The sequence below is a fragment of the Aethalodelphis obliquidens genome, unplaced genomic scaffold (genome assembly GCF_003676395.1).
Source record: "Aethalodelphis obliquidens isolate GAN/ISIS:26980383/991018 unplaced genomic scaffold, ASM367639v1 scaffold44, whole genome shotgun sequence".
NCBI classification, from domain to species: domain Eukaryota; kingdom Metazoa; phylum Chordata; class Mammalia; order Artiodactyla; family Delphinidae; genus Aethalodelphis; species Aethalodelphis obliquidens.
In genome coordinates this window covers 12,895,752-12,918,541 of record NW_020837988.1, presented here as the reverse complement: position 1 = coordinate 12,918,541, position 22,790 = coordinate 12,895,752, and the positions used below count along the sequence as shown (strand labels likewise).

The following is a 22,790-nucleotide window of genomic DNA, read 5'->3' as shown; positions in this document are numbered from 1 at the left end:
TTTTTTATTTCCTCTTTGATTTCTTCAGTGATCACTTCATTATTAAGTAGTGTATTGTTTAGCCTCCATGTGTTTGTATTTTTTACAGATCTTTTCCTGTAATTGATATCTAGTCTCATGGCGTTGTGGTCAGAAAAGATACTTGATACAATTTCAATTTTCTTAAATTTAGCAAGGCTTGATTTGTGACCCAAGATATGATCTATCCTGGAGAATGTTCCATGAGCACTTGAGAAAAATGTGTATTCTGTTGTTTTTGGATGGAGTGTCCTATAAATATCAGTTAAGTCCATCTTGTTTAATGTATCATTTAAAGCTTGTGTTTCCTTATTTTCATTTTGGATGATCTGTCCATGGGTGAAAGTGGGGTGTTTAAGTCCCCTACTATGAATGTGTTACTGTCGATTTCCCCTTTTATGGCTGTTAGTATTTGCCTTATGTATTGAGGTGCTCCTATGTTGGGTGCCTAAATATTTACAATTGTTATATCTTCTTCTTGGATCGATCCCTTGATCATTATATAGTGTCCTTCTTTGTCTCTTTTAATAGTCCTTATTTTAAAGTCTATTTTGTCTGATATGAGAATTGCTACTCCAGCTTTCTTTTGGTTTCCATTTGCATGGAATATCTTTTTCCATCCCCTTACTTTCAGTCTGTATGTGTCTCTAGGTCTGAAGTGGGTCTCTTGTAGACAGCATATATAAGGGTCTTGTTTTTATATCCATTCAGCTAATCTGTGTCTTTTGGTGGGAGCATTTAGTCCATTTACATTTAAGGTAATTATCGATATGTATGTTCCTATTCCCATTTTCTAAATTGTTTTGGGTTCGTTATTATAGGTCTTTTCCTTCTCTTGTGTTTCTTGCCTAGAGAAGATCCTTTAGCATTTGTTGTAAAGCTGGTTTGGTGGTGCTGAACTCTCTCAGCTTTTGCTTGTCTGTAAAGGTTTTAATTTCTCCATCAAATCTGAATGAGATCCTTGCTGGGTAGAGTAGTTTTGGCTGCAGGTTTTTCTCCTTCATCACTTTCAGTATGTCCTGCCACTCCCTTCTGGCTTGTAGGGTTTCTGCTGAGAGATCAGCTGTTAACCTTATGGGGATTCCCTTATGTGTTATTTGTTGTTTTTTCCTTGCTGCTTTTAATATGCTTTCTTTGTATTTAATTTTTGACAGTTTGATTAATATGTGTCTTGGCGTATTTCTCCTTGGATTTATCCTGTATGGGACTCTCTGTGCTTCCTGGACTTGATTAACTATTTCCTTTCCCATATTAGGGAAGTTTTCAACTATAATCTCTTCAAATATTTTCTCAGTCCCTTTCTTTTTCTCTTCTTCTTCTGGAACCCCTATAATTCGAATGTTGGTGCGTTTAATGTTGTCCCAGAGGTCTCTGAGACTGTCCTCAGTTCTTTTCATTCTTTTTTCTTTATTCTGCTCTGCAGTAGTTATTTCCACTATTTTATCTTCCAGGTCACTTATCCGTTCTTCTGCCTCAGTTATTCTGCTGTTGATCCCATCTAGAGTACTTTTCATTTCATTTATTGTGTTGTTCATCGTTGCTTGTTTCATCTTTATTTCTTCTAGGTCCTTGTTAACTGTTTCTTGCATTTTGTCCATTCTATTTCCAAGATTTCGGATCATCCTTACTATCATTATTCTGAATTCTTTTTCAGGTAGACTGCCTATTTCCTCTTCATTTGTTAGGTCTGGTGCATTTTTATCTTGCTCCTTTATCTGCTGTGTGTTTTTCTGTCTTCTCATTTTGCTTATCTTACTGTGTTTGGAGTCTCCTTTTTGCAGACTGCAGGTTCATAGTTCCCGCTGTTTTTGATGTCTGTCTCCAGTGGCTAAGGTTGGTTCAGTGGGTTGTGTAGGCTTCCTGGTGGAGGGGACTAGTGCCTGTGTTGTGGTGGATGAGGCTGGATCTTGTCTCTCTAGTGGGCAGGTTCACGTCTGGTGGTGTGTTTTGGGGTGTCTGTGGCCTTATTATGATTTTAGGCAGCCTCTCTGCTAATGGGTGGGGTTGTGTTCCTGTTTTGCTAGTTGTTTGGCATAGGTTGTCCAGCACTGTGGCTTGCTGGTCGTTGAGTGAAGCTGGGTGCTGGTGTTAAGATGGAGGTCTCTGGGAGATTTTCGCCGTTTGATATTATGTGGAGCTGGGAGGTCTCTTGTTGACCAGTGTCCTGAAGTTGGCTCTCCTACCTCAGAGACAGAGCCCTGACTCCTGGCTGGAGCACCAAGAGCCTTTCATCGACACGGCTCAGAATAAAAGGGAGAAAAAGTAGAGGGAATTAGTAGAAGTATGAGGAAAGAAAGAAGGAATGGAGGGAAGGAAGGAAGGAAGGAAGGAAGAAAGAAAGAAAGAAAGAGAAAGAAAGAAGCAAAGAAGGAAAGAAGGCAAGAAGGAAAGAAAGGAGGGAGGGAGGGAGGAAGGAAGGGAAAGAAGGAAAAAAGACAGAAAGAAAGAAGATACAGTAAAAATAAAATAAAGTATAATAAAGTTATTGAATTAAAAAATTCTTATTTAGAAAAAAAAAAGGGACGGATAGAACCTTAGGACAAATGTTGGAAGCAAAGCTATACAGACAAAATCTTACACAGAAGCATACACATACACCCTCACTAAAAGAGGTAAAGGGGGAAAAATCATAAATCTTGCTGTCAGAGACCACCTCCTCAATTTGGGATGATTCGTTGTCTAAAGGAGGGAAGGAAGGAAGGAAGGAAAGAAAGAAAGAAAGAATGAAGGTAAAGTATAATAATGTTATTAAAATTAATTATTAAGAAAAAATTTTTTAAAAAAAACATGGACGGATAGAACCCTAGGACAAATGGTTGAAGCAGACTATACAGACAAGATTTCACACAGAAGCATACACATTCACAAAAAGAGGAAAAGGGGAAAAAATCATAGATCTTGCTCCTAAAGTCCACTTCCTTAATTTGGGATGATTGGTTGTCTATTCAGGTATTCCACAGATGCAGGGTATATCAAGTTGATTGTGGAGCTTTAATCCGCTGCTTCTGAGGCTGCTGGGAGAGATTTCCCTTTCTCTTCTTTGTTCTCACAGCTCACAGGGGCTCAGCTTTGGATTTGGCCCTGCCTCTGCGTGTAGGTCGCTAGAGGGCGTCTGTTTTTTGCTCAGACAGGACGGGGTTAAAGGAGCCGCTGATTCGGGGGCTCTGGCGCACTCAGGCCGGCGGGGAGGGAGGGGCACGGAGTGCGGGGCGGGCCTGCGGCGGCAGAGGCCAGCGTGACTTTGCACCAGCCTGAGGCCCGCCGTGCGTTCTCCCGGGGAAGTTGTCCCTGGATCCCGGGAACCTGGCAGTGGCGGGCTGCACAGGCTCCGCGGAAGAGGGGTGTGGAGAGTGACCTGTGCTCGCACACAGGCTTCCTGGTGGCGGCAGCAGCGGCCTTAGCGTCTCCCGCCTGTCTCTGGGGTCGGCGCTTTTAGCCGCGGCTCGCGCCCGTCTCTGGGGTCCGCGCTTTTAGCCGCGGCTCGCGCCCGTCTCTGGAGTTCCTTTAAGCAGCGTTCTTAAACCCCTCTCCTCACGCACCAGGAAACAAAGAGGGAAGAAAAAGTCTCTTGCCTCTTCGGCAGGTGCAGACTTTTCCCCAGACTCCCTCCCGGCTAGCTGTGGTGCACTAACCCCTTCAGGCTATGTTCAAGCCGCCAACCCCAGTCCTCTCCCTGCGCTCCGTCTGCCAACCCCAGTCCTCTCCCTGCGCTCCGTCCGAAACCGAAACCCGAGCCTCAGAGCCTCAGCTCCCAGCCCCGCCCGCCCCGGTGGGTGAGCAGACAAGCCTCTCGGGCTGGTGAGTGCTGGTCGGCACCGATCCTCTGTGCGGGAATCTCCCCGCTTTGCCCTCCGCACCCGTTGCTGTGCTCTCCTCCGCGGGTTCGAAGCTCCCCCCTCCGCCTCCTGCAGTCTCCGCCCGCGAAGGGGCTTCCTAGTGTGTGGAAACTTTCCCTCCTTCACAGCTCCCTCCCACTGGTGCAGGTCCGTCCCTATTCTTTTGTCTCTGTTTTTTCTTTTTTTTTCTTTTGCCCTACCCAGGTACTTGGGGAGTTTCTTGCCTTTTGGGAGGTCTGAGGTCTTCTGCCAGCCTTCAGTAGGTGTTCTGTAGGAGTTGTTCCACGTGTAGATGTATTTCTGGTGTATCTGTGGGGAGGAAGGTGATCTCCGCGTCTTACTCTTCCGCCATCTTCCTGATATGAGTTCACAATGTGCTCTTGAAAGATGACTCTGAAAATGCAGAAAATTAGAAAAAGGAAAAACTATGCAAATGACCCGTGAACCCATCACCACACATCTGCTGTGAACTTTTGTGTGGGGTCCTTCTGTCTTCTTTTTACTGTGGACCACTTTTAGCCAAGCTGCAAACACAATTTTGAAACTTGATTTTTAACTTAACATTTTGTTATAAATCTTTTCATGTCGTTGTGGTCTTTGTGAAAACACTTCAGTCACCACACAGTAGTCCATCGAGTCACTGATTGATTGAACCGCCCGACGCTGCAAGTGAAGTGGTTCGCGTGTTTCTGCGTCGCTAACGAGACTGCGCCGATTTCCTACTCGGCTGGCTTCCATCGCGTTGCCCTGACGGCCTTGCGGTGTGTCAGGGACCCCGGGCGGCGATTCCCTGGGCAGCGGTGGCTTTGTTCAGGGACAGAGGCGGGCAGGCTGGTGCCCAGTGTGGCAGCTCAGGAGTGAGAGCTGAGTGGGCTGCTTCCAGGGATGGCGCTCAGGCCCGAGCCAGGAGGCAGCGGACCTCGCGCCTGGGCGGCCACAGACAAAGAGCATCAGTTCATCACAGACCCCAGAGGCCAGGTGCACAGGGCCCAGTCAGGGGATACGCTCGGGCCAAGAAGCTGGCCAAGAGGGGCCAGGGGTCCCATCTCCCCCCGAGGATGACGGCCACCAGGCTCCATCAGGACATCGAGACCTCAGAGGCCAGCTGTGCCGCCTTCCTCTCGGGGTGGATGAGCTGGGGGGCAGCCGTGGCTTTACTGGAAGCAGTGGGCCCGGCTGTGGTGCTGGCATTGGCTCAGTGAAACCGAGCTTGGGCTGGGGAACCGGCAGAGGAGGACAGGCTGGGGCCGGAGAGCAGCAGCCTCTGGGCTGTCAGGAAACCAGCCTCTGCCCGGAGCAGGGGTCCTGGCAGTGTCCCCAGCCATTGCTGGGCTCTGCTCACCAGACACACCCTGGGTGACCTCCTGTCCAGAACCCCTGCTCACTTGGTTTTCACCTTGAATTTAAAAAAGTGAGGGGAGCCAACTTGGTGTCCCCACCAGGACTGAGATCCCCCAGACTGACCAGCAGGGTGGCTGTGACCCCAACGGCCAGCCCTGGTCTGCGCTTCTCCAGGAGGGGGCGGGAGGCCTGCGTTCTCACAGGACGGGAACACCCAGCGGGACGCTGCAGACCCTCGGAGCAGCAAGCTCGTCAACAGGGAGGGGGCAGGTCAGCGGGCCAGCAGCGCGGGCCAGGGGTCAAGTTTGAGGCTGTGAGTGAGGGTGACACTGGGGCTTGGGTCCACCCCTCGGGCACCTTCTTGTCCTGAAGACGCCTCTTGTGGTCACGCTTGCCCAGTGCCGGCCACAGGGTGGGGGAGCTGGACGTGTTGTTTTCCCGCTGAGGCCTCACGGGTCATGCCAGGCTCAAGCATGGCATGGGGTGCCGGACGGATCCGCGTCTCCCGTCGCCAGAATGAGGCTCTGTCGTGAGTGGAGACACGTTTCTTTCATCCCGCAGGGTGTCCCCGAGGACTTGCTGTTCTTCCACGAACACCTGAGGAAGGGCGGCGGGCTCGTCCGCGTGGACCAGAGCCTGCTTCTCTACCGCTACCACCCCGGCGCGGCCACACACTCCATCCTCGAGTACGCAAGTCCAGGGGGCCAGACCGGGCGGGGTCAGTGGGGCAGACACAGGTGACCCAGTCAGGTCGCAAGGCAGGAAACCTGGGAGCGTGGCCGGCACGGGGCCTGCGGCCTCCCGGGAGGGACGTTGTCCTAGGTCCACGGACCAGCATTTCCCCAGGATCAAGGCCAAATGTCTGTTCTCACTTTTTTGAAGTGAGGTAGGATTCACGTGTAGTTGTTCTCTTGGGGTTTTGTTCTCACTTGCTTTGAGTTGACGGGATTCTCAGCGTGAGCCCAGCCCCCCACTAACGTGATTACAGGCGGGCTGGGGGCACCCTCTTCCTTCTCCGCCCACCAAGGGGAGGGCTACTGGGACCGAGGTTGGGCCGCTTCCTCTGTGGGGCATCACAAGGACACTAGCCCCCTCCCTCTCATGGCCCCCACGTCCCCCAGGCCCCAAGGCTAGAGGCCGACTACCAGGGACAGGGCAGGGATGGTGCCGAAAGTACAGGCAGGGTGAAGGCAAGGGAGGGGTGTGCTTTTCTTTCTTTAGTTTGAACTGTGTGTGTGTGCGCGCATGTGTGTCTGTGCACGTTTGTGCATGTGTGTGGGTGTTGCATTTCAAACAACTACCAGTATGTATCCCCCTTGGTGCTACCGTAATGCTGCTCTCTTGGGGACAGGGAGGAATGGGGCCCTGAAACAGGTCTGCGATCAGGGGATCTTTTGATTGTAAAGAGCATGATGCAGGGACATGCATGTGTGTTTCTGGAAGTAGAAGAGACTCTGTTCTTCCCCTGGAGGGTGTGAGACTCGTTGGAAGGCGTGGCTTCTCAGTTTCTGTCCTGGGAGGTCTCCTGTCCACTGTCACAGTGGGTGTGATGCTGATTTGGGCATGTGTCGTCGGTGGGGGGGTGTCCCAGATTGCAGCATCCATATAATTTATTTATTTATTTTTGGCTGCTTTGCGTCTTCGTTGCTGGGCGCGGGCTTTCTCTAGTTGCGGTGAGCAGGGGCTACTCTTCGTTGCGGTGTGCGGGCTTCTCATTGCGGTGGCTTCTCTTGTTGCAGAGCAGGGGCTCTAGGCGTGCAGGCTTCAGTAGTTGTGGCACGCAGGCTCAGTAGTTGTGGCTCGCAGGCTGTACAGCGCAGGCTCAGCAGTTGTGGCACACGGACTTAGTTGCTCCGTAGCATGTGGGATCTTCCCGGACCAGGACTCGAACCCATGTTCCCTGCATTGGCAGGCAGATTCCTCACCACTGCACCACCAGGGAAGCCCCCAGCATCCATATTGACTTGGGAGATCCTTGAACTTTTGTACATGTGCTATTCAACACTAAAACTTAGCTTCTTTGTTTTCCAGCTTTAAGCAAAAGAGCTTGATTTCTTTTCTGTTAAGTCTGAATTTTCATACAGTAGATTTAGTGGAGCATCATTGGGAGTTTGTTGTCATGAACTTGACTCAATGCAAGTGTCATTTGCACACATGGGGTAAAGGTCATTTTCTAGGGGGACATAACAATCCTAAATGTGTATATCCCTAATCCCAGAGTTTCAAAATATATGAGGCAAAAACTGAGATTGGAGTTGCAGATTTTAATACACCTATCTCAATAATTGATAGAAGTTGGGGGGGTGGGGAAGTCTGTGAGGATCAGAAGGTTTGAACAACACTATTAACCGACATGACAGTAGACAGTTAAGGAACACTATAGTCAACTGCAGAATACGCATTCTTTTAAAGTACAAGATAGACGTTACTTTGGACCAAGAAAAAAATCTGAATAAATTTCAAATGATTGAAAGCATACGAGTTATGTTTTATAAATTAGAAATCATTTTTTTCTTTTTTTTGGCTGCGTTAGGCCTGTGGCTGTGTGCGGGCTTTCTCTAGTTTTGTGGCAAGCGGGAGCTACTCTTCGTTGCGGTGCACAGGCTTCTCGTTGCAGTGGCTTCTCTTGTTGTGGAGCACGGGCTCTAGGTGCATGGGCTTTGGTAGTTGTGGCTCGCAGGCTCTAGAGTGCAGGCTCAGTAGTTGTGGCACATGGGCTTAGTTGCTTCATGGCATGGGGGATCTTCCCAGACCAGGGCTTAAACCTGTGTCCCCTGCCTTGGCAGGCAGATTCTTAATCACTGCACCACCAGGGAAGCCCTAAGACATCTTGAATATACAAAATATTTGGAAATTAAGCAACCAAGGGAAAAAATCACAAAGGATATTAGGGAAAAAATTTAACTTGATGACAAAACAGTATGTCAAAATTTGTGGAATTTAGCTAAAGCAGAGTTTATAATAAGTTTTTATAGCTTTAAAAGTTTATATTATAAAAGAAGAAACTAAGCAATTATCTAAGTCTCCACCTTTAAAGGTTTCAAAAGTAATAGCAAAGTAAACTCAAAGTAAATAGAAGGAAAGGAATGAAAAAGGTAAAATTGAAAATGGACAGTCAGTAGAAAAAACATCAGTAAAACCAAGAATTAGCTTGAAATAAAATCAGTACAATTGACAAGCCTCTATCAAGATTGATTTTTAAAAGAAAACACAGGTTACCAATATACTGGGAATTAAAGAGGGGACATCATTACAGATCCAGTAGGTATTTAAAGTATAAATAATAGAGAATTCCTTGGCGATATAGTGGTTGGGACTCCGTGCTTCCACTGCAGGGGGTTTAGGTTCAGTCCCTGGCTGGGGAACTAATATATCTTGCATGCCCTGCGCATGGCCAAAAAAAAAAAAAAAGGTATAAATAATAATTAAAAATTAATTAGTAATTTAAAAGCTTTTCATAAAGAAAAGCCAAGCCAGATGGCTTTACTGATATATTCTATCAAAAATGTAAGGAAGAAATAATACCAATCTAACATAAATTCTTTCAGGAAATAGAAGAGGAGAAAGGTCTGTTGGGTGTTGGGAGGGAGGAGCTTCACACTCCGTGAGACTAGCATGACTGAAGTAAAAAATGCTACAAGAATATTACAAGAAAATAAAATTACAGACAAATATCCCTTATGAAAATAGTTGCAAAAATCATTCACAAAATATTACCAAGTCAAATTCAGAAATATATATGAAAGGATAATACATCATGAATACAAGTCTGGTTTAACATTCAGAAATCAATTAGTATGGTTTAATACAGTAACAGAATAAAAGATAAAAATCACACAATCAACGCAATAGATGCAGAAAAAGCATTGGGCAAAATTCAATACCCATTCATGATTTTTTAAAAAACTCAGCAAACTAGAAATAGAGGGAAACTTTCTCAGTCTGATAGCATCTACTCAAACCTATAACTAACCTCATACTTAATCATTAAAGACTGAAAGCTTTCCCTTCTAAGATCAGGAGGAAGTGATCTGATCACTCCTCTCACTACTTCTATTCCACACTGTAATGGAGGTCAGTGCAATGAGACAGGAAAAATAAAAAATATAAGTATTAGAAAGTGGAAGTGGGCTTCCCTGGTGGCGCAGTGGTTGAGAATCTGCCTGCTAATGCAGGGGACACGGGTTCGAGCCCTGGTCTGGGAAGATCCCACATGCTGCGGAGCAACTGGGCCCGTGAGCCACAACTACTGAGCCTGCGCGTCTGGAGCCTGTGCTACGCAACAAGAGAGGCCACAACAGTGAGAGGCCCTCGCACTGTGATGAAGAGTGGCCCCCACTTGCCGCAACTAGAGAAAGCCCACGCACAGAAACGAAGACCCAACACAGCCAATAATTAATTAATTAATTAATTTTTAAAAAAGACACCATTAGGAAAATGAATAGACAAACCACAGACTGGGAGAAAATATTCATAATCTGTATATCTCACAGAGGGTTAGTATGGGGGAGATATTAAGAACCCCTATCACCCCAAAATAAAATCTAATAAAAGTAGGCAAAATAGTTGAACGGACATGACACTTCACAAAGAAGTAATATATAAGGTCAATTAAAAAGGTTTCATCATTATCAGAGAATGCAAATTAAACTCTGCACACCCACGAGAAGGGTTAAAATTAACGTCTGCAATTCCCAATCATGCTGAGGACACGTATACGTTGTTCTCAGGAGTGTAAGCACAGTACATCCTCTTTGGAAAACTGTTGGGCCTTATTTTCTTAATTTAATTGATACCTGCCCTATGCCCCAGCAATTCCATGTCCAGGTGTTTCTCCAAGAGAAATTAATAGATTGCTCAACATTTCTCTATTAGTAGCCAAGAATGGGAACAACCCAGATGCCCATCAGCAGGTGGTGGATAAACACTGCTGTAACGGAACACTCCTCAGCACTAGAAGAAAACAAACGACTGATACCTGCAAGAACGGGGATTAATGTCAAAAAAATATATGGTTAGTAAAAGAAATCAGATACAAAAGCATGCATACTGTGGCTTCCACTTGTACAGAGTTCTCCAACAGGCAGAACTAGTCCACAGTGATAGAAACGAGACTGTGGTATTCTCAGGGGAAAGGAGATACAAGAGAGCTTTCTGGGGTGGTAGAAGTGTCCCACCTCTTGACAGGTGCGTTGGTTACACGGATATGCATGTTTGTCATAACCGCCTGACTTGTATGCACACTTAAGATCCTTGCTCTTACTCTACGTGAATTTCATTAAAATTTTAAAAATTTCTGGCAAGTGTTTCTTCAAGGAAGTAACCACTTTCCCACAATCCATAAACGGAGTTGGAAACTGGGTGAATAAAGTACAAAGATGGTTTTCTGGGCACGAATCTTCTGTAGAGCTCAGAAATGCCGGGACACCTGGGATCCTCTGCAGAGCTGAGAAGTGCCCAGACACCTGGGATCCTGTGCAGGGCTGAGAAGCGCCTGGACACCTGGGATCCTCTGCAGAGCTGAGAAATGCCCGGACACCTGGGATCCTCTGCAGAGCTGAGAAGTGCCCGGACACCTGGGATCCTCTGCAGAGCTGAGAAGTGCCTGGACACCTGGGATCCTCTGCAGAGCTGAGAAGCGCCTGGACAACTAGGATCTCTTCCATTGTTCCTGAAGGTTCACGTACATGTGTCCTCACCTTGAGCTCCTGTGAAGCAAGGCAACGTGAAGGCATGTCTGTGATGACCCTGGTGGTGCCCTGCTCCCCACCCATGGTGTGGCGGGTGCTCATGTATCTGGGGGGCCAGGCAGCCAGCCAGCCGGCTTGTGCTACACACACCCTCATTCTGTTTTCATGCGATAATTCTTTTATGTTGAGACTTTTTTTCCCCTCTTTTTGCAGCGTGAGGCTTTGCCACCCACAACCTAAAAGAGGTGATCTCACGTTAGTTTCTGTGTTGGATTAAAGTCTTTGAGCAGCAAAACCTCACAGAGCAAGGAGCCCTAATTACACCCTCAGGCTTGTCAATAATTGAATTCCTTCAGACTCTCTCTTAAAGAGCCCTCTGTTTGAGAGGCTCCCTGAATCGTGGCCTTTACCTTTTACATTGAGAATGATCAGCATTTATATCATTTAACAATTTTCACTATGAAATACTTCCGACAGCCAGAGGCATAAGGAATCATCTTTAAAACAAAAAGTTACCCATTTCCCCAAACCTCCTGCATCTCCCAGGTTCCATTTCGTGGTGTCCTGAGTGGGATGTTTATTTGCCATAAGATCCATTTCTTTATACTTTGACCACACGTGATGTCCTCTAAACGGTGTGCTTTCCCTCTTTAAAAATGTGGTGTCGGTGGCAACGTTCTGCCTCATTCTTCCCGAAGTCGCTGTGCTGCTCACCCTCAGGGCTGAGCTCCGTGTGGTGACGTTGCTCCTCTGTCTTCGTCACCGCGTGGACCTTCCTGCCGTCCTGCTGCTGAGGGTCCACACACGCCACTGCTCCCCGCCCCCACCTCCGGCCTGCTGCCTCCTGGTGCAGTGTGCATCCCTGACACTGCCCTGCTTTCCAGAAGGTTCTGGAAATGCCGACCTGTGGGTCTGAGAAAACCTGTGAGCAGCTCCCACACACCCAGCCCTCGGCGGAGCCTCCTCGCAGGGGTAAGAGTGGCAGGAAGGACACACCTGGGCTGTTCTCCCGAATAAATAACTGAGCAGCACGGTGGAGAAAGGGACCTGCAGGACAGCAGCGGCAGGAAGGGTCTCACTGTCCACAACACGGAGGTATTGGTGGCAGTTTCTGAGTTGTGTCCTCAGACCAGAGACCAGACTCCGGAGGCACAGGGAGGGCGCAAGGCAGGGGCTGTACCCTCAGGACCCCCAGTCCCTCCAGATCCACTCCGCAGGTGGTGGGAGGTGGGGGTCAGCTCTGTCCCTCCCACAGGCGCCGTCTCCAGGTGAGGCACCCTGCGCTGCTCAGACCCGGCCCGTCACCCCTGCGTCTGGTGGTCACGCTGGTGCGGGCCCCACACTGTCCTGGTCCCTGAGCATTAAGTGGAGTCCTTGTTGGGCCATTTCATTTCAAGTGTCCCCAAAACCTTTGGGCATTTTTTTGGGCAGTTTCATTGAACTGTTCATGAAATTGAAGAGAGTTGACTGGTTAAGGAGAGAAGCAATTAAGTCATAGAAGCAGCCAGACCTTTTGCCAACAAAAGTAATTTAAAAAGTAGGAGCCGGAGAGGAAACCGTGGAGCAGAGGGCGAGACCTGCCCAGATGTCTGTGGTCCCTTGTCTCCTGCTGCCCTGTGGTGGTAGGCACACCCCCGGGGGTCCCAGGCAGGGCCTGGAGCGTGGCGCAGGTCCCGCTGCTGGTGGGGACCCGGGGCCCGCCCCCTCTCTTCCCCACTGTCAGCGTCTCGTGGGTTTGTCAGAGCTCATTTGCAGGAAGCTCAGTTGTTTTGTTCTCAGAATTGTCCTTCGTTCCTTGGATGCTGCCAAAGCTGCGTGTTGAGTGCTGCACCTGATGGTGTCTTGTTTGGGCTGGAGTGTGTCTAGCTTGTGCTGAGTGGCCCAGACTGGGGAGTTATTCACCTTATTCACCTTCGCAAGCCCCAGTACCCGCCGACCACTGAAATTATGGCTGCTCAGCACAACCCTAACTGAGACATTTCAAGTGGGAGGTGGGTGGACCGACCACAGGAGGAGCCCAGCATCCAGAGCCCACCCCTGGGCAGGCGGACACTGGTGCCCAGTTGCATTAGAGTGGGCATCACTGTGTTGTGTCCATGGACCCCACACTCTCACCTGGAGGAGCTGCTCCCCTGAGATACCTTGTGGGACCCTCAAAGCTGGTTGCCACAGAGAAGGCAGCAGGGCAGTGGCTGCTGAACTACGGGTTCAACACTTGCCACACAGAGCCCCAGGCCAGACACCAGGAAGCAACTGAACCCACACTGTAGAACGTGGGGGAGCTGCAGCAGGTCTGCGCCTGGCCTAGAACAGTAGGTCTTGGGGCTCCGTGAGAGGGTCCACGGAGGGCACTTCCAGGTGTAAACTGTGATTTTATACAAGGGTGTGCCGCCTTTCCTTACATCAGAGGTTTCTCTGGAAAGGAAGACCAGGGTCAAGTTTGGTCCACTGTGTACCTGCAGAAGCTCCCCCTTAACCTTCCCGATTCTTAAGTGATGCTTTCACCCCTGCGCCTTGGGTCCTGTCCCTGTGTCCAACCACTTTAACCTGGAGACAGCTGACATGCTGTTGTCTCCGGGCACTGGGACTCGGGCAGCTGCAGACCCCAAGGGCCGGCCTGGACCTCAGGTCTGCATGTGGCAAGGGGCCAAGGGAGGGGGTCCCACCTGGGGAAGGTGACCCCGCCATCTGCACAGCTTCCACAGGACACTGTGGCCCCTTCCATGTGGCCACTCGAGGTGGGGAGTCACGTCCAGGTCATGTTTACCATGGTCGTAGGTGCCGGACGTCAGCGTGGCTGGGTTTTCCTTGGGCTCCCCAAGCTCTGTGCCTGGTGTCCCGCACGCTTCTTGAGTGTGTGGACGTGAGCTCAGCACGTCCGAGGATCCATGTGTACCGGTTGTGAGGGTGGGTGAGGGGTGCGACCTTCTGGTCCTGGCCTCCTTGGTTCAGTCACTCAGCCAACAGCTGCAGCGCTGCCCCAGGGGCCCCAAACCAGGGGGACTTGTGGGCAGGCTCAGGGGTGGGGGGAGGAAGGCCTGGGGCGCTTGGAGGCCCTGCCCTCCTGGGTCACGACCCCCAAACCCCCATCCCCCACAGGACCACCATCTGGACCCACCGCGTCCGCTTCCTGGAAGAGTGGGCCCTGCCCCACTGGGCAACCTTCACCATCTGGAATGCGGGCCGGCAGGGCCGCCGGCTCTACCGCAGCCTGACGGCAGGGTCACGGTGCAAGGTGGGGCCCACCCCTTGTCCCACCCCTCCCCCATCCAGCAGCACTGCCCCCACTGCCCCTGAGGCTGGCGTCCTGGGTCCTCCGTAGGTGGTCGCCTTCTGCGATGTGGACGAGAACAAGATCAAGAAGGGCTTCTACTGCTACGAGGACTCTCAGGTACGCCCCCTCCCCACCGAGCCCCGTGGTCACGCACAGCAGCCACCCACACTGCACTCTGGGGTGCCGTCCTGGGCCTTTGGAGTAGACACTGCCCAGAACCTTCCTCCTTGGGAAAGGCCATCTGGGCCCAGACAGCTGCCAGGCCTGGCAGATGCAGCCCTCAGGCTCCTGGGGTCTCCAGGACCCCAGAGGGCACCCGTGCCTGCCCCCACCTGCCCCTGTCCCTGCTGGAAGGTGCTCCTTGCAGGCTTGGGTCTGTCTGCTGCCCACCTCAGGTTAGTCCTGTGGCAGCCATAGGTGGCTGGGTGGAGGTGCTGGAGACCAGGTCCAGCCCTGGGTCTGGCTGTGGCCCGGGCGCCTGTCTGAGGGCATCGAGCTGTGAGCAGGGCAGAGGTGGGGGACTGGGGAGCAAGGTGGAGCAGCCTGTGGCTCTTCTCTCCTCTCAGGAAAGGCCCAAGCCCCGGGTCCCGGTCCTGCACTTCCGAGCCGCACAGCCACCCTTTGTCATCTGCGTGAAGCTGGTGAGTGTCAGGCTGGGGCATGTGTGGCTGGGACAGCCCCAGGGTCAGGAGGTGGTATGTTGTGTCCACCAGGAAGCTGTGGGCTAGGATGGGAGGTGATGACTGCCGCTCTGGGGGGCCAGGAGAGTGATCCGCATGGGGGCAGGGACAGGAGACAACAGGGCCACCTCCAGCCAGGCCCGGGGTGTTGGGGGAGGTGGCGGCGATGGTGCCCCATGAGGCAGGTTGCATTTCCCATGAGAGCTGCAGGGGACAAGGCCGCCCAGAAGCACCTGCGCCAGCCCTGCATCCCCCCAATCCCTGCCAGGTGACTGCCGTCCCAGCGGTTTTCTCCATCAACCCCTTGCCTTTTCTATTTGCGGCCACGCAGGACAGGTGCTCGTTTCTTGGCTCTGGGCCCAATGCTGGGGTCCTGCAGAGAGGCCCGTGTGCTTGAACTCCCTCCTCCCCTGAGTGGGTCCCGTTTCCTGGTGTGCAAGTTCCCACCACGAAGCCTGCTGGTGGGCTCTGGTGATGGGGACGTTCTCCTGATTTTGGAGCCCTCACCCGCGCCCTGCTGGCCTGTCCATCTCTTCTCCTTGGTTTCTGGGAGCTCTGCATTGAGTGGTGCTGGCCCTTGGTCGACTAGTGTTTAGATGTTTTCTCCCAGTTGTGACTTGTCTTTTCACAGGTTCTTCCCAGAAAAACTTAATTTTATTTATTTATGCATGCACGCATGCATGCAGCGCTGGGTCGTGGTTGCGGCATGTGGGATCTTTTAGGTGCGGCATGTGAACTCTTAGGTGCAGCATGCCTGTGGGATCTAGTTCCCCGACTAGGCCCCCTGCATTGGGAGAGTGGAGTCTTACCCGCTGGACCACCAGGGAAGTCCCGTGAAAAGCTTATTTTTAACACAGTACATTTATCAATTTTTCTCTTGTGATGAACACTTTTAGTGTTCTCCTGTTTTGGAAATTCCTCCCCGCGGTCAGAAAGATTATCACAAATGCAAGTATAAAGTGTCCTTAATCCACCAGGACTACAGGGCCCAGGTTGGCTCATGTGGAGCGGGGCTGCCCCAAAGGGTCAAGAGGGGACAGTAGTGGATGGGTGAGCAGGTCCCTGTGCTGTGCCACTGGGGACGTGGGATGACGCATAGTTGGGGACACAGGCCACTGCTTCCAGCAGTTTCCAGCCTCTGAGGTTGAAACCTTGGTAAACAGGGTGCCAGGCCAGAGGCCTTCCTGAAGGCAGTGGCTTTAGCGGAAGGGAAGCAGGTGCATGTTCATTTGCCAGCGTTCGCCAACAGCAGTGGGGAACCAAGCAGAACATGCCTCTCACCCCACATCACGTGCAGACTCTCACCAGCCTTGGGCTCAGGGAGCCTGCGGCCCCTACGCATGTTCATAGCAAGGGTGGCTCCACGTGTACGTGGAGGGTGCCAGAGAAGGGGGGAGCCCTCTGTTGGTGGCTGTTTTTAAGATCCCAGACCCCCTTCTGCACTGACTGGTGTTACTCACAGCTTCTAACTGCGGTTTGCCGTGTGGCCCAGGCGCCTGCACAGGGGCCCCACCAGGCCAGTGCATCCTGATGGGGAACGTCACCTCCCTGAGGCTGTGCTCCCATGGGGCCCGAGCTCAGACATGGGGGACAGCGGGCGTTGTAGAGTGTTGGTCAGGTGGGGTCCCATGCAGGACCGGAGAACAGGCTGGATGTCCTGATTCTGCCCCTCACTCGAGTTGCCACTTTGGAGAAGTCACCCAACTGTCGGGAAAACGGGCGTGAGAACAGGCTGACCGCAGGAGCCTGGTGCCAGGAGTGGCCTCAGGGTCCCAGCTGGTCCCTGCATGGCCAGGCCCAGCCCTGAGCTCCAGCCCCACAGAAACTGTGAGGCAGTAGAGGTGTGGTTTCCTCTGCTCAGTTGGTGGAGACTTTGCACGGTCATAGGTGAGCTGAACACTTGGACCAGAACAGAATCTCATGGGCACAACAGGCTTTGTCAGTTTGAATGAGGCCGTGTGAAAATTCAGGTCAGATTTCCATGTGGACGTGTTTTCAGTTCTCTCGGATGCAGAGCTGGGGTGGAATCACTGGTCTTAGGATGACTTATGCCCCCCCACCCCCCGCTGCCCAAAGGTTCCAGTTTCTCGTATCCTTGCCCACCTCGTGACATGTTTGTTCGTCAAGGCCATCCTGGTGGATGAGTGGCTCTCACAGCGGTTTCCGTTTGCGTCTCCCTGACAACAGAGGACATGGAGCATCTGTTAGCCACGTGTCTGCCTCCTGTGGAGAAGTGTCTGTTCAGGTCCTTCACCCGTTTTCTAATCGGGCTGTCTTTTTGTTGAGTCCTCAGAGTTCTCTATATTTCTAGACTCAAGTCCCCAACTGGATGCATTGGCAAATATTTTCTCCCATCCTGTGGGCTGTCTTTTCATTCTCTTGACGGTGTCCTTTGATGCACAAAAAGTGCTTAACTTTGACAAAGTCCATTTTATCTATTTGTAATTTGATTTCTGTTTTGGGTGTCAAGGCTAAGAAACCACCACCCAATCTAGAGTCATGAAGATTTACCCCTGTACTTTTTTCTTAAGGGTTTTATGGTTTCAGCTCCTTCATGTAGGTCTTGGACCCATTTTGAGTTGCTGTTTGTGTGTGGGGTCAGGTAGGGGCCAGCTTTGTGCTTTTGCAGGTGGCTGTACACTGAGTGTCCCAGGGCCAGGCAGCCGGGTGGCTCCAGTCCCAACGTGTCACCTTGAGGTTTTCTTCTGTTTGACTGCTTGCCAGCTTGAACCTGCATTACTTAACCGTCACTACATAACAAACTACAAACTTAGCCTCAAACAGCACATGTTTACTTCCTCACGTTTCTGTGGGTCATAAGTCCAGGCACCACAGGTGGCTTTCAGCTTCAGGTGAGCGTGGTGGTGTCTGCCGGTGATGATGTCTCATCAAGAGGCTCGCCTGGGGCAGACCTGCTTCCAAGCTCTTATGGTCCTTGGCAGGAGTCAGATCTCCAGGGTGTTGGCCGAGGGCCTCAGTGCTTTGCCGGCTGTTTGCTCTGCAGGCCCGCCAACCATGGCAGCTTATTCTATGAAAGCCAGCAAGGGGCAGGGGCAGTAGCAAGACATACGTCACACTAACGTGTGACCTAATCACAGAAGTGACATACCAGGGAAGGGGGTTCCACGGGATGTGGGTGCAATGAGGCAGGCTCGTGGCCATCTGGGGCCTGCCTGCCACAGGGATAGACCCACCTGGCTTTGGGTTTCCTGGTTTGAAAGCAGTTTCCTGAGAGGCCAAGACAAACAGTGTTCAAGTTGCCAGGGGAATTGGATGAATGATTATGGGGCTGCAAGGAGCCGTTGTAAAATGAAAGTTTTAATTCTACACAAATGATACCTAGCTTTTCAGAGATAGGCTCTCTTAAGGGTCTACTTCTCAGGGACCCGAAGTTGCCACGAAGGGAACACCCCCACCCATGCAAACCCTTCCCAGAGAGCAGACTTTGGGTGGGAAGGAACCCATCCCTGTCACCCACTTTGTTTCCTTAGAGGGCCTAGGGGTAGAAACACAAAGGTGTATGTGATTTTTCTTTTTAACAAACAGCAGCATGTCATACATACTTCTTTATTTCGCTTTTTTCACATAATAGTATATCTTGGAGTTAATTCCATATAAATCCGCTGGTGCCACCCAACTCTGTTATCTTTTTATGAAGGAAACTTTCCAGCACGTTTCAGCCAAAGCAAAGAAGCCAGCCCCAAGCCCCAACTCCCCCAACCTGGGAGTGAGGCAAATTCTAGCCTCATTTCTTCATTATTGTTTCCTGAAAAGATTAAAAGCTAAAAAATCTACCATAATACCACTATGTCACCCAAATTTCCAGATATCCCATCAGTGTTGAAATCTCTCTAACTGCCTTGTAGACATGTTCTGTCTTTTCATACTTGCCTGTTGGAATGCAGACCCAGTGTGACCTTCGTCTCCCTCACTTTCTTACAATCTGTTTGTTGACGAAACCGGCTTGTGGTTTAACGTGTTTCCCGAGGCTCAGGTCCAGGGTCCGTTCTGCTCGCAGGAACACCTTCATCGCTGGCTGCAGGAGCTTCTGAGGGATTCATGTACCTCACTTAAAAAACATCTGCATCCCACGCGATTATATGGGTGTTACATACATTTATTATCCAGTTACTTATCGATGTACCTTTAGGCCAGTTTTACTGTTCACCGTTAGGAATAATGCTGCCGTGGATCTCTTTATATGTGCATAATTTTGCTCAAGTGGCTACACATATGGGATAAATGTCTGAAAGGTGCTGGTCAAAGAATGTGCCCGCCATCAGTCGTGAGACCAGCCATTCTGTCCCTGGAGGCTGAGCCAGTTCACACACCCTGCCCCCACCATGACCCTTCTCCAGCGCTGTGACCAAACCTTTCACCTTTGCAAACTACAGGTGAAAAGCAGTAAGTTTATGGTTCCAGTTGGCAACGTCATATTGTGAGTAAGGAGGGCATCTCTTCATGTATTTGTATTCATCTTTATTTCCCTTTTGGTACCTTACCCTTTTCATTGGCCCATTTCTCTATTGGTCTCTGTAGTTTTCTTTATACAGTAACAGAACCAAACCACTGTCTGTGATGTTGCAGATTTTTCTGTGTCATTTAACTGAATTTATATCTTTTGCCATTTAGACGTTTGTTATTTGGATATAATCAAATTAATTTTTCCTTTTATGGCTTTTGGGGGTTTTATTCATTCTAAGACAATCATTTCTCACTGTGATATTTAAAAAAACATTATCCAAGTCTGGTCCTCAGACTCCTGTTTTTTCCTTATATTTTTGGTACAACTGGAATTTATTTTATTGTAAGATTATCATAGGGATCCAGACTTTTTTCTTTCTGTTTGGATCCTCAGTGGTCCTAACATCATTTGGTGAGAAACCCTCATCTTTTCCAGTCAGGAAATGGCGTCTGTGTGTGTTGGGTATGCATGTGGATTTGGAGCTGTTTCTGGAGTCTTGGCCTTTTTCTACGCATCTGTCATGCACCATTACTGACTATAGCTTTATGATGTTCACCACTGAGTAAGGATAGTCTTCCTTCATTATTCTTTTTAGAACTTTTCTCACATTTTTCTTGTTTGAATAAACTTTATTGTGAATTCTTCACACCTTCGGAAAATGGCCTAAGTGTGGCCCACCAGCTGCTTCTGTAAATAAAGTTTTACTAGAACACAGAGGACGTATGGCCACAAAGCCGTAAATGCTAACCATCTGCCCTTTAAGAAAACTCTGCGGCCTCTGTTCCAGAACCGGCTGCACAGTTTAACGGGCGATGTGCCCTCCCCCAGCGCCGCCCGATTCTGTACTTGCTCCGCTAATCCGTTTGGTGTGGAGTGCATGTCTGTGGGCCATGTGAGAGTTGGCTGTGTTTCTGGGGGTCCAGTCTCCTCCACGTCATGCTTGAGGCCTGCTTTCCTCTTCCCGTTGGCGCTTCGGGACCCAGCCGTGGGCATTGCACCAGAGCTTCTCATGGAGGGTCCTGACGCTCCTCACGGGTCGTGGGGTAGCCATGTCTTCTGCTTCGCTAGACAACGCCCAGGAGGCCAGGCCAGGGGACACGCCCAGAGGCAGGGAGGGAGGGGTCCCTCTAGGCCTCACGACTGGACTGTGGGGTTCATTTCCATCTGATCCCTGCTGAGGCCAGGACCTTTCCCGCATCTGTCAGGCATGTGGATTTCCTGTGTCCTGATGTTTCTGATCAGCTTCTTGTCCACAGGATTGTGTGTCTTCTCCTGACCCCAGGAGTCCTCTGTACCCTCTGGGTTCCAGTTCTTGTTGGTTTCACGTCTGACCTTTTAAATTCTCTTAAGGGGTGTGTCCACTCATGGACACATGAGTACCTTCTTGGTGGCCCCTTTACAAGCCCAGGTCTGTGGCTGGGCTGGCCCTGAACCCACGTGTATTTCCTTTGAAAACTTGGAAGCAGAGAGATAATGGGAGGAGAAAATGGGGGCTAAGAACAGACAGCAGGTAGAGGACAGAATGTGGAAATTTCAGGTGTTTTCCAGGTAGAATGGTTTTCATTTAAATACTTCTGGCAAAGCCCAGGTAACAGCAGTAAGAGGAGCAGAAACAGCCCAGGACAAGGGTGATTCCCTGTGTTGGGCCCAAGGACAGACGGATGACACCCAATAGGAAGGAGTGTGGTGGTCAGGCAGCCCCTCCCACGTCCCGGCAGAGAGGCCCCCGCTTTGTTGGTTATGGAGGCAGAAGGGGACCTGGCAGGTGGCGCTGGGACGAGGGACAGGAGCCTGCAGGTGTTTCCCGAAACCCCGCCGTGGCCCCACACAGGAGGGCGGCCGAAGCAGCACCAGTGCACGGGCCCAGCTGAAGAGTTTGGGGACCCACCTCCAAGTCCCGCACCAACAAGGGTACAGGGGAGACGTGGGCAGGGACTGCCTCCTGTCTCGGCCGTGGGGGTGGGTACGGAGCGGGAGGCGGGAGGGGCTCTGTCAGCAGCTGGCTGTTGGGTCACAGTTTCTGTCCCCAGGGCTGCCTCCCACCTGTGGCCCTGCAGAGGCCATGGGGGTGGGGCAAGGGGGCCACCATGGAGATCCCAGGACCAGTCAGGACAGGGGAAGCTGGCTCTGCCCTGGACCAAGAAATGAGCAGAAGGGACTGCCCATGAGCCTCACCTCCTCCCCCGAGTCCCCGCGGGGGGCCAGCTGCCTCGTGCGGGGAGGGGCCGAGGCCAGGCTGGTGGAGGCACCTCAGAAGACCCCCTGCCCCCAGCCTCCCTGGTGACCTATGGGACATTGTGGCCAACTGCCAACAGGTTCCCTTCCGGCACTTTTCTCCTTCTGGACCCTCTCCTTTTAGCAGTGGAGCCGAAGTTCATAGTGGACCACCTAACAGGTGGCCACAGGCAACCCCAAACCCCAGGCCCCCAAGGGAGGCTCTTGGGGTCCCCAGTGCAGGCCAGGGGAGGCCTGGATAGAGCCAGACCTGTCGCTCCTCCCCCAGGACCTCACAGGGGGCGCATTTGAAGACAATCTGAGGTCGCTGCACCTGCAGGAGGGCCGGGATTTCCTTCACTTCAGCTGACAGACCCATGGCAGCTGCTCCCAGGTATGTACGAGGCCCCCAGCAGCCGCAGCCCAGGGTCGAGAGCAAGTAGGGAAGGATGGCCCCGTGGCCCCCAGTGGGGAACGTGCCCGGTGGAGGGTGGCACCCAGATGCCCCTCAAATCCCCTTCACCAGGAGGGCGCGTCTTAGTGTTCTTATCGGGTGTGGTTTACGTGTGGTAAAGCACACAGCCGTGAGCACAAGCCTGAGGGGTGTTGTCCACACCCCACCGTGTATCTCTGACACGTGTCCACACGTGTGTACAGATACCACAGACGGAGACATGGAGCAGAGGGCGTGGCCGCACAATGCAGCCTCCCCAGAGAGCCTCCCCCGTGTCTGTGGCAGACGTTCTAGTCACTCGTTCTAGTCACTGCACGGCTCCCCAACGCTTGCCTCGTTCCCAGCTCTGGCCACTGTGGAAAGTCTGGTCCGTGTCTGGGTGGGTGGCTCCATCCATGCGGGGGCCGCATGTGTGAGAGACATGGAACTAGACAAGGCCCACCCTGGGGACAGGGGCTGCGTGCTCACGGCTTGTCTGGTGGGGAGCTGACCCCTCACCAAGCGCAGCAGAGACCTGCGGGCGGAGGGCGAGGCCCCGCTGTGCCTGGCGGGGGGCCGTGGGCGTGAGCCGTCAGGGGAGTGAGTCTCCTTCTCCGATTGGTCCTAAGTTGGATGTATGGCTAGAACTGGGGAAGCTGGCAGTTGTGACCACGTCCTGGCCATTGGGGACCAGTGGCTACACAGTTCTATGTTGAGACACGATCTGGAATTGTCCCTTTGTGCATCTGGGGTCTCGGTCCCAGGAGGCCAATGGCTTTTCCCTAAAGGTGACGCACGGCTGCTACCCCCGGGGGCCTGTCTCCTTGATCCAAGAACAA

General features: G+C 51.4%; 1 protein-coding gene across 9 annotated transcripts in view; it reads left to right on the top strand.

Annotated features, from left to right (window-relative positions):
- Window positions 1-22,790, top strand: part of QTGAL (queuosine-tRNA galactosyltransferase) — a 134,253-nt gene that overhangs the window by 109,764 nt on the left and 1,699 nt on the right. For 4 of the 9 annotated variants that reach the window (XR_003427628.1, XR_003427627.1, XR_003427630.1 and 1 more), the window contains 4 exons: window positions 5,757-5,881; window positions 13,985-14,120; window positions 14,208-14,276; window positions 14,726-21,912. Coding sequence is in view for 3 of the 9 variants with exons in the window: in XM_027081146.1 (XP_026936947.1) it covers window positions 5,757-5,881; window positions 13,985-14,120; window positions 14,208-14,276; window positions 14,726-14,800; window positions 21,808-21,888 (486 nt within the window). In the remaining 6 variants the exon portion in view is untranslated. Of the gene's footprint in view, window positions 1-5,756; window positions 5,882-13,984; window positions 14,121-14,207; window positions 14,277-14,725; window positions 21,913-22,790 lie in introns of those variants that run through there. The other 5 variants (XM_027081146.1, XM_027081147.1, XM_027081148.1 and 2 more) reach the window with 4 other exon arrangements.